The sequence below is a fragment of the Giraffa tippelskirchi genome, chromosome 9 (genome assembly GCF_054371585.1).
Source record: "Giraffa tippelskirchi isolate mGirTip1 chromosome 9, T2T-mGirTip1v1.2.pri, whole genome shotgun sequence".
Classification (NCBI taxonomy): Eukaryota; Metazoa; Chordata; class Mammalia; order Artiodactyla; family Giraffidae; genus Giraffa; species Giraffa tippelskirchi.
Genome location: NC_137283.1, coordinates 85,878,974 through 85,891,061, shown reverse-complemented (window position 1 = coordinate 85,891,061; position 12,088 = coordinate 85,878,974). Strand labels below are relative to the sequence as shown.

The 12,088-nt window shown below is 41.6% G+C and overlaps 1 protein-coding gene across 5 annotated transcripts in view; it reads right to left on the bottom strand.

The window, feature by feature from the left end:
• MEI4 (meiotic double-stranded break formation protein 4) overlaps positions 1-12,088 on the bottom strand; it is a 216,775-nt gene that overhangs the window by 133,383 nt on the left and 71,304 nt on the right. For all 5 annotated transcript variants that reach the window (XM_081530383.1, XM_081530380.1, XM_081530382.1 and 2 more), the window contains one exon: positions 8,560-9,092. In XM_081530383.1, coding sequence (XP_081386509.1) covers positions 8,560-9,092 — 533 coding nt within the window. The remainder of the gene's footprint in view (positions 1-8,559; positions 9,093-12,088) is intronic.

Genomic DNA, 12,088 nt, shown 5'->3' with positions numbered 1-12,088 from the left:
TTATTCATTTGTCTGCCAATGGTCATTTTGGTGGTTTTCATGTCTTGGCTATTGTAAATAGTGCTGCTAGGAATACTGAGGTACATGTATCTTTTTAAATTATGGCTTTCTCTGGATATCTGCCCGATAGTGGGACTGAGAGGGTATAGAGAAAAGGGAACTCTCTTACACTATTGGTGGGAATGTAAATTGGTACAGCCACTATGGACAAGAGTATGGAAGTGCCTTCAAAAACAAAAATAGATCTGGTTTTGTTTTTGTCTCCTTTATCCCAGATTTGGAGCTAAAAAAAGCCAACAGCCCGGAAATGCCAATGCTGCTACTGCTAAGTCGCTTCAGTCGTGTCCAACTCTGTGCGACCCCACAGATGGCAGCCCACCAGGCGCCCCTGTTCCTGGGATTCTCCAGGCAAGAACACTGGAGTGGGTTGCCATTTCCTTCTCCAATGCATGAAAGTGAAAAGTGAAAGTGAAGCTGCTCAGTCATGTCCAACTCTGAGCGACCCCATGGACTACAGCCTACCAGGCTCCTCTGTCCATGGGATTTTCCAGGCAAGAGGACTGGAGTGGGTTGTCATTGCCTTCTCCCGGAAATGCCAATGGGCATAGACAAAATCAACAACAATAAAAGACTGCTCTCCCAGCCAAAGGATGAAAAAGGGGCATCCTAGCAAGATGCAAAGCAGCTTTAAAAGATAGTCTCCCTACAGGTGCCAAATACCAGAGGAAAAAACTGTGGCTCGGCCCACCAGGGGAGCAAAGCCCAGTGAGGAGCCTAAACTCTCCACCCACCCCAACTATAACCAGACCCCCCACTCACCACCAGACGGCGCACGGTTCGCTGGGGACAAGGAGAGAGGACGGGCTGGCCTGAGGCCCAGAGACCGGATTCTGGGGGAGGATGAACATCCTCAGGAGCTCCTGCAGAGTATGGAGGCAGGAGACTTCATCAACAAGAGGAAAGGGAGACAGACGCAGGGATCGAGGGAAGGCTCCTCTGTGAACCCATCCTCCACCTGGAAGGCCGGGGGAACTGCCGGACAGCTGAAGGCTCAGCAGGCCCTGCAGCACTGGGTCAGGGGCAGAGTAGCAAGGCCTCGTACAGCCGCACACAGCTCTGTCCAGCCCAAGGAAGACGGCTCAGGGTGGACTGGAGACAGGAAAGGCCAAGGAGGCTGGACGGGCTTCCTCACAGATGCAGGGGATTCCAGCCCTTGTTAAAGGCCCCTGACAGTGGGGGGGGGGGGCGGTCAGAGGAGGGGGCTCAGAGGAGTCCGGACTATGATGGGAGGGGACGAGCATCAGAACCCCACCAGCAGGGGGCAGGAGACTCTGCAGGTGAACCGGCAGAGACCCTGGAATCTGGGCAGCTTCCCGATGTGAAAGTTGTGAGGATGGAGCATGGAGAGGGCACGGCCACGTGCAAGCATGTCACAAGGGCCAGTGTTCATGGTGCCCGGATTAGCTGTGTGGCCTCGGGCAAAACTCTCTGAGCCTCACTCTTCCTGTCTATCAAATGGAAATAAGAATGACAACCATGCCTATCTCACAGAGCTACCATACGAATATATTATGAGGTAATACTTTGGCCACCTGATGCAAAGAACTGACTCATTCGAAGAGAGCCTGATGCTGGGAAAGATTGAAGGCAGGAGAAGGGGACGACGGAGGATGGGATGGTTGGATGGCATCACCGACTCGATGGACATGAGTTTGAGTAAATTCCAGGAGCTGGTGATGGACAGGGAGGCCTGGCGTGCTGCAGTCCATGGCGTCGCAAAGAGTCGGACATGACTGAGCAACTGAACTGAATGGATGTGAAAACACAATAAAAATGGTAAACAGTGTGTATTTTTTTCTGTTGCTGTTGTATCAATCTGCCATAAACTTAGTGGCTTAAGAAACACACATTTATTCCATCACAGTTCTGTGGTTCAGAAGTCTGAAGGGGGTCTCACTGGGCCAAAGTGAAGGGGCCAGCAGGCTTGCGCTCCTTGTGGTGGCCAGTTCCCACTCCCTTTTTCCAGCCTGCATTTCTTGGCTCATGGCCCCCTCTTTCATCACCACAGGTCAGTTCAGTTCAGTTGTTCAGTCGTGTCCAACTCTCTGTCACCCCATGGACTGCCGCACGCCAGGCTTCCCTGTCCATAACCAACTGCAAGACTCAAAACTCATGTCCATCGAGTTGGTGATGCCATCCAACCATCTCATCCTCTGTCGTTCCCCTCTCTTCCCACCTTCTATCTTTTCCAGCATAATGGTCTTCTCCAATGAATCAGTTCTTCACATCAGGTGGCCAAAGTATTGGAGTTTCAGCTTCAGCATCAGACCTTCCAATGAATATTCAGGACTGATTTCCTTTAGGATGGACTGGGATCTCCTTGCAGTCCAAGGGACTCTTAAGAGTCTTCTCCAACACCACAGTTCAAAAGCGTCAATTCTTCAGGGCTCAGCTTTCTTTATAGTCCAATTCTCATATCCAAACATGACTACTGGAAAAACCATAGCTTTAACTAGATGGACTTTTGTTGGCAAAGTAATGTCTCTGCTTTTTAGTATGCTGTCTAAGTTGGTCATAGTTTTTCTTCCAAGTAGCAAGCATCTTTCAATTTCATGGCTGCAGTCACCAACTGCACTGATTTTGGAGCCCCAGAAAATAAAGTCTGTATCTGTTTCCATTGTTTCCCCGTCTATTTGGCATGAAGTGATAGGACCGGATGCCATGATCTTAGTTTTCTGAATGTTGAGTTTGAAGCCAACTTTTTCATCTCCATAGCAAACAGCAAAGCATTTTCAAAATTCTCTGGATTTAGATGCTGCCTCTCCTGCCTCCCTCCTTCACTAACAAGGACCGTTGTGAGTACTGGGCCCACATGAGTAATCCAGGTTAATCTCACCCCAAGGTCAGCTGATAGCAACTTTAATCCCCCAGCCCCACCCTCACCATCATATAAGATATATGACGTCAATATAACATATTCATAAGCTCTAGGGTTTAGGAGGTAGACATCTCTGGGGACCATTATTCTGCTTACCATACACACAAAAGACTCTAATTTGATGTCTACTTGTAGTCAATGTTTTATGTTTCAATTTCATAAAGAATATGTCCAAGAGTTGTTTTATGGTTTAAAAAATTAAGGAATATGTTTTATAAGCAACTCATTATTAAGTCTCTAAGAGTTAGCAACATATGCTAAATATCTAAAAAGCTAAATGATAACTATACGTTTTCATATTTAATTCATATCATCATTCACTTTCCTAAATTAGAATTTAAGACAAAGATACCATTGAAAAATCTAAATACAACTGTAAGCATTCTAGTGTTAAACTTCCATGATGATATCCTGGCCTCTGAAGAAATAGCGTGCAACACTAGGATTAGTTTATGCTGTTTCTAATCACAGAAATTAACACGCTTTGATGTCTAGAAATATAGGAAAGGTCAGGCTGTTAAACAAAGGGCATTAAATAACTCAAAGAGAAATGTTACTGACCCCAAGCAAGCACACTGGCGAATGAGGAAAGGGCCATAACACTGCCTGTAAGAAGCGAACAGCTCAACCTAAGTTAAGTCAAGACTGCTTCCCGGGACCCCGAGAACAGGAGCAATGCAGACCTCTCTAGGTGACCTGGTTTCAGGCCAAGTATCTTTGATACCTGTCAAATGTCAGTGTAGATTATACCTGCAAGTCCTACTACTGGTTATCCTAAAAATATAGGACAGATATGAAACTAAGACAATAATTCCTAAAAAAAAATGCTATTAAATAAACCTAATGCAAAGTTATATTAAAAAAGCACAAAAATATATCAATTTATCCAAATCTAAAAAAAGTCATGAATCAAATATCTTATCCTATATTTATTAATAAATTTTAACCAAGCTACTATCAGGGAATTATTCCAAACAATCTCCAAGAAATCTCATTCCAGTCTCCTCTTTCTTGAACATATATATATGCATATATATTGTGCATATATATGTATATATATACACAATCCTGATATAACTAATATTCACCATGATGCCTCAAAATTCTGAAAAATATCAAGTTCTTACTGATATTATTAAAGAAAAACTAAGTTTCAATACCAAGTTCTTACTGATATCATTCAAGAAACACTAAGTTGTGGTCCAAAAAATTTTACTATTGAATGTACTGAAAATATGTTGCTGAATATTTTATTTAAATCCTGGCTACACATGAATTATAAATACATGAATTCCTTAGTTAGAATATTAAAGTATTCATACCATACCCTTTCCATCATACAAAAACAGGTTTAATAAAATCAATAGCATGAATCATATTTTTTAAGAAATACAATTAATTAAGCACTTCCAAACTATGGAATCAGGTTTTTTCCAAAGTATCTTTTTTCTCTGAACTATGGTATTTTGTTTTAATAAATCAAGCATAGTATCATAAAAATACAATAAAAGGAGCCATCCTGTATTTCATTTCAGAATATATTCTTTTTTGAGATTCTGTTTATTACTCAAAGAAAGCTAAAAATACATAGAAAAGCATTTATAAAGAGTAATTTTTAGTCAATTTTTCTACTAAAGAAGACTTACGAACATATCTGGAAGAAAATGACAATGGTAATAATGATGATGATGGTAGCAACAATTACAAAAGTTTGAATGAGTTAATCTAAAGTGCTTTTGCTGGGGAGAAAAAAAACCCTCAGAGATAATGTCATTAAAACTTATTTATGAACCATCATCCTAATTGTGAATGCAGTGAGCAATTTTATGACTCTACTTTCTCTAAATGGCAACAATTACCTTTCCAAGTAAAGTAGAGGTATTTACAAGTAGAGGACAGCTCAACCCAAGTTAAGCTCCCCAGACAGACATTAGACTAAAATAACAATGACATACTGGCTAAACAACAAAGCCATGCATTGACTCATTCTTCAATGACTTGTGCCATGATAAATGGTATAAAAATACACAGACCAAACTATACTGTGATAAGCTTCTTCTACACATATAGTTCCCAAAACTACTCTTGTGTGGGCCAATCCTTAAGAGAAAAACTAGGCTGAAAAAATATTTGCATCATCTGGTAACTGATAGGGGATATGAATGCCAGTATCTGGAAGGGTCCAAGTCACATAAAACCTGGGGGTTCTGAAAGGGGAAAACATGTACACCCATGGTGGATTCATATCAATGTATGGCAAAACAAATACAATATTGTAAAGTTAAAAAATAGAAAATAAACTAATTACAAAAAATAAATAAAAAATAAAATAAAAAAAAGAACAAAGCAAAAAGATACAAAAAAAACAAATTGAGGAATATTAAGTATCTGAGGCATTTATACATAACTAAGAAACAAATTATTTATCTCAGATATATACCATGGATAATCTGATACTTGGTTTCCGAATGACCATATTAGGTAGAAAAGAAATTTCCACTTCCCAGACAGAAAATTCAGTATCTTTTAAAATGTCAAAAGCTAAATCATAAAGTTTTCTATAATACAGATCAATTTACACCTTAATAGAGAGGAAAAGAACAGATGGATGCACAACAAATTGGATTATCAGCTCAACTATGTCAGAGCTTAGAAAATTCAGGTAAAGCCCTATGTTGTACAAAAACCCAGAGCTTTGGATAATGATATGGGGAACAAACACTGGACAGGGAGCTGTCAACAAAAACAAGGTCCAACCACCTTGTGAACCTTTTACCCAGTGAAATATAATAAGTAAGTCAGATGGACCTCTTGGTCTCCTCTTTGATATTTTTAGTACTCAACTATAAAGGATTAAAATGCGAAGGCCTTTACAAACAAAGGACCGGATATTGAGGAAGATAGCAAAGGTATGCAAAAAAGAAGCTCTCTCATTGTGTCTCAAGAGCCAAGCAGCAAAACAATTTCAGGTTACCTGAAATGTTACTTGCAATAAAAGAATCCCTGAGTCAACCTTTGAAAACCATTTAAAATAAACAAGGGAAACAAAAAATATATATATACTAAAGCCATATTATTATTAGGAGGCATGACTACGAACAAAGCTGGTGGATGTGATAGAATTCCAGTTGAGCTATTTCAAATCCTAAAAGTTGTTAAAGTGCTGCACTCAATATGCCAGAATATTTGGAAAACTGAGCAGTGGCCACAGGACTGGAAAAGGTCAGTTTTCATTCCAATCCCAAAGAAAGGCAATACCAAAGAATGTTCAAACTACTGCCCAATTGCCCGCATTTCACACGCTAGCAAAGTAATGCTCAATGTTCTACAAGCCAGGCTTCAACATTACATAAACCGTGAACTTCCAGATCTTCAAGCTGGATTTAGAAAAGCAGAGGAATCAGAGATCAAATTGCCAACATCCACTGGATCATCGAAAAAGTAAGAGAGTTCCAGAAAAACATCTACTCTGCTTTATTGACTATGCCAAAGCCTTTGACCGTGTGGATCACAACAAACTGCGGAAAATTCTGAAAGAGATGGGAAGACCAGGCCACTTGACCTGCTTCCTGAGAAATATGTATGCAGGTCCAGAAGCAACAGTTAGAACCGGACATGGAACAACAGACTGGTTCCAAATAGGAAAAGGAGTACATCAAGGCTGTATATTGTCACCTTGCTTATTTAACTTATATGCAGAGTACATCATGAGAAATGCTGGGCTGGAGGAAACACAAGCTGGAATCAAGATTGCTGGGAGAAATATCAATAACCTCAGATATGCAGATGACAACACCCTTAAGGCAGGAAGTGGAGAAGAACTAAAGAGCCTCTGGATGAAAGTGAAAGAGGAGAGCGAAAAAGCTGGCTTAAAGCTCAACATTCAGAAAACAAAGATCATGGCATCCAGTCCCATCACTTCATGGCAAATAGATTGAGAAACAGTGGAAACAGTGGCTGACTTTATTTTTGGGGGCTCCAAAATCACTGAAGATGGTGACTGCAGACATGAAATTAAAAGATGCCTGCTCCATGGAAGAAAAGCTATGGCCAACCTCAGTTCAATTCAGTTGCTCAGTCGTGTCCAACTCTTTGCGACCTCATGAATCGCAGCACACCAGGCCTCCCTGTCCATCCCCAACTCCCAGAGTTTACCCAAACTCATGTCCATTGGGTCGGTGATGCCATCCTGCCATCTCATCCTCTGTCATCCCCTTCTTCTCCTGCCCCCAATCCTTCACAGCATCAAGGTCTTTTCCAATGAGTCAACTCTTCATATCAGGTGGCCAAAGTATTGGAGTTTTAGCTTCAACATCAGTCCTTCCAATGAACACCCAGGACTGATCTCCTTTAGGATGGACTGGTTGGATCTTCTTGCAGTCCAGGGGACTCTCAAGAGTCTTCTCCAACACCACAGTTCAAAAGCATCAGTTCTTCGGTGCTCAGCTTTCTTCACAGTCCAACTCTCACATCCATACATGACCACTGGAAAAACCATAGCCTTGCCTAGACGGACCTTTGTTGGAAAAGTAATGTCTCTGCTTTTTATTATGCTATCTAGGTTGGTCATAACTTTCCTTCCAAAGAGTAGGCATCTTTTAATTTCATGGCTGCAATCACCATCTGCAGTGATTTTGGAGCCCCAGAAAATAAAGTCTGACACTGTTTTCCCATCTATTTGCCATGAAGTGATGGGACAAGATGCCATGATCTTAGTTTTCTGAATGTTGAGTTTAAGCCAACTTTTTCACTCTCCTCTTTCACTGTCATCAATAGGCTTTTTAGTTCTTCTGCACTTTCTGCCATAAGGGTGGTGTCATCTGCATATCTGAGGTTATTGATATTTCTCCTGGCTATCTTGATTCCAGCTAGATGACCAACCTAGACAGCATATTAAAAAGCAGAGACATTACCAACAAAGGTCCATGCAGTCAAAGCTATGGTTTTTCCAGTAGTCATGTACGGATGTGAGAGTTGGACTATAAAGAAAGCTGAGCACTGAAGAATTGACATTTCTGAACTGTGGTGTTGGAGAAGACTCTTGAGAGTCCCTTGGGCTGCAAGGAGATCCAACCAGTCCATGCTAAAGGAAATCAGTCCTGAATATTCATTGGAAGGACTGATGCTGAAGCTGAAATGCCAATTCTTTGGCCACCTGATGTGAAGAGCTGACTCACTGGAAAAGACCCTGATGCTGGGAAAGATAGAAGGTGGGAAGAGAAGGGGACGACAGAGGATGAGATGGTTGGATGGCATCACCGACTCGATGGACATGAGTCTGAGCAAGCTCCAGGAGTTGGTGATGGACAGGGAAGCCTAGCTTGCTGCAGTCTACGAGGTCACAAAGAGTCGGACACAACTGGGCAACAGAACAACAACAACAACAAAGTGGAGGAGCACAAGCTTAAAACACAGGCACCTACACAGAGAACAAAGCCATTACATCAGAAGCTAAAGCTGGGTCGCGAGGACAAGTCAGAGCTGCGGATGGCTACAAAGCAATGTCCAACTGGAGATTCTGGGCCGTGAGCCTAAGGGACCACAACTGGCATCCCCCTCTAGGTGTGCGCACCCAAATCACTGACAAGTTATTTCATACATAAATCAAAAGTACTACTTACCCGATTGATATGGTTGTTCTTTAAAATAACCTGTAGCAGGGTCTTCTGAAACTCTTCCAACTTTTTGGAACACTTTCTAAGGATATGATTAGATAAGTTACAATCACCAATCAGTCTAGCTAAAATATCAACAGCTTCTGTCCAAAAGCTTGAACAAGGAAGTTTGGGTTCTCGATAAAAGACAATCAAGCCATCCAGCAACTGAAAAACAGAGTCCGATATTGTGGCAGAGGCATTTTCAAAGTGGCTTAAGTCTGTTTTCAGATACTCTGACTCAGTCAAGTTCTTCAGTCCAAGCAGATGTTGCAAGAACTGCATGTGAGAAGACAGAGGCTCTTCTGGGGGAGTACAAGGTCTACTCCCAATGGGCAGCGAAGAGAAGGGGGTGGGGGTCCAGCTCTCCCCAAAGCACTGAGGCATCTCTGAAGGTGTCTGCTGATCATTTGATAAATAACACCCAGAATCTTCCAGCAGAGTTGGTGTATTTTCAGAACTTTTAGGTTCCTGAGCCTGCAACTGGGAAGATGGGTCTCCTGAAATGGAAGTGAATATAAGTGTCATCTTTTTGTGGCTAACATTTCTTCAAACTAGACACTGATTTTTCTAACTTAAAACACTAAATGAAGCATGGAATACATTCTTAGACATTTGAGAAGCAGTAGTGTAAAAATTACATGGAGGAGAAATGTGAATGAAATTGCTTGGACAGACTGTAGAAAGGTTCTATATCTGGGAGAAAGCACTGGTGATTAACCCCACATATTGTCAGGTCACTATCTTTCATCAAGGCCATGATTGAAAGACACAGAAGAGAGACCATAAACCCTGACAGAAGTCACCATTTAGTACAGATTCCAACAGGCACCTGCAAAATAACAGGTCTATCTATGAAAATAGGAGGACCACTGCACATCCCACCCAGGTTAGGTCAGTGCCTCCTGGAAGAGGTAACAGAACTAATTTATAAGATCTAAGCAGGAGCTCCAAGTTAAAAGTTCGAAGAACAGGGGGAAGAGTAGGGAATTTCACTGACCAAAGGGTAAGCAAAATGCACAGACTTAAAAAGACAAAGTAAAACATTGTACTTATGAACCCACCAGTAGTTTCACGTTCCTTTTACAGAAAATATAAGGCAAGAGATTCAATTAGACATATACGTAGAGCCCAAATCACAAAAAATCTTAAAAGAGTTATTAAGGAACTCAGAATTCATACATTCTGTATAACTGTATTTAAAATTGTATTAATGTATGCGTAGAGTGAGTGCAATTTGGAAAAATTATGTATATACACACACATACATCTAATATGCAAAAATAAATAACATATATAAATATGCGTGCATATTTGTTTATAATTATCCAAGTATATGTATCTATATGTATCTGTGTATATATATATTCACACATATATGTGAATGTGTGTGAATATATATATATATATATATATATATATATATGTGTATGTGTGTGTGTATATCATAGATCTTTGAAACTGTATATATAACCACCAGAATGAGCTGAGACATATTGCAGTTAACGCTTAACTTAGTAACTTTATGTAACTCTTTGGCACAGATGTCATCATAAACACAAAAAGGTTGTTGTCTGTGAAATAATTCCCAGTAAAAATGGTGACTGCAGCCATGAAATTAGAAGGCACTTGCTCCTTGGAAGGAAAACTATGACAAACCTGGACAGTGTATTAAGAAGCGGAGACATCAGTTTGCCAGCAAAGGTCGGTATAGTCAAAGCTACGGTTTTTCCAGTGGTCATGTGTGGGTATGAAGAGTAAGAGCATAAAGGATGAGCACTGAAGATTCGATGCTTTTGAACTGTGGTGCTGGAGAAGGCTCTTGAAAGCCCCCTGGACTGCAAGATCAAACCAGTTAAAGGAAATCAACCCTGAATATGTATTGGAAGGACTGATGCTAAAGCTGAAGCTCCAATACTTTGGCCACCTGATGCGAAGAGCTGACTCCCTGGAAAAGACCCTGATGCTGGGAAAGACTGAAGGCAAAAGGTGAGGGGGCAGCCGAGGATGAGATGATTAGATAGCATCACCAACTCAACGGACATGAATCATAGCAAACTCCTTGAGATAGTGAAGGACAGGGCCTGGTGTGCTGCAGTCCATGGGGTCGCAAAGAGTCAGACACAACTGAGTGACTGAACAACAACAAAAACATACCCACAATATTGAAATCACTGAATGTCCTTCAGCACACTCATGTATCTATGAAACCATTTTCAGAAATACTGATGTCAGCAGTGGAAGCAGGAACGGGACAATATACGGTGTGACTCAGGGAAGCGAAATGATCATCTTTTCATATTACAGATCATTCTATGGGTTCTGTGAAGGGCACACTGGAGAAGGACTCAATCAGACAGTGAAGATCAGTTCAGAGTGGCCTCTGTGATATCAGGTGATGAAAGAAATGAACCAAGAAGTTGCAGTGGAAAACTAGAAAGGAAGGGGCTGAGTAGGGAAAGAAGCACCAATGGAAGCCAGCTGATGGACCGGATACAGACATCGGACTGGCATAGGAATACATGCATCCTGTGCTTCTGACTTAGGTGCCTGGGTAGACGATGGTGCTACCAACTGACCAGAACAAATACAGACAGGAAAGGGGCTTAGGAGAAACACTGAAAACTTGGAAGCAACCAGAGGAAATCTAGGCTAAGATATTCCCCTGGAAATTGGCCACAGAGGCCAAAGGATGTGGAAAAGGTCTAGACTGCAAAGATACTTTAGGAGTCATCAGTGTGCTGGGGGTGGGGGGAGGCGGTGTTGGAAGGAATGGTTACGAGGCTCCAAGAGGGACCCTGAGGAATGTCAATCTGAGGGCTGAGTGGAGAGAACAGTCATCACGGAGACAGAGAAGGGACAATTTAAGAGGTACAAGAAGAAAAACAACTGTGTCATGAAAGGCAAGTGAAGAGTTTCAAGGAGAAACTACATGCAGGCGGGAAGTCTGATAAAGTGCTAATAAAAATTTTGCAAGAATTACCAGTTAAGAAATCACCCGCGATCACGTCCTGAGCAGTTTTCGGCCAGCTGGGGTGGCCAAGGCTCGTGAGGACCTGGGTCAGGAGAGCCTGACATGAGAGTAACTACAGGTGAACATGGCAGGACATACTGGGAAAAAAGAAACTTGAGCAATTATAGATTATGAAGGGGAAAAATAAGCCTGATAAGCAAAAGCTAGAGATAGGATAGAAAATAAAACGGGTAGGTGGGGGTGTAGCCAGCGAGCAGGCAAGAGATGGAGTCAAGGACCCATGGATGGGCAATGTTTACTGATGAAGAAGGAATTTTTTATCCCGAGGCTGAAGGAAGTAGGATGAGAATGCACAGGGATGTAAAAAAATAGCCCTGGCACATAAGAAATTAAAGGAGACCTCACCCAAGAGTCATTTTTTTTTTTTAAGTTGAAGACAGGTGAACAGCAGTTGAATGGGGCAGAAGAACAGTGGTGAAGCAGCATTCTCTCCTGCCCCACCACATAACTTGAAATCTAAAT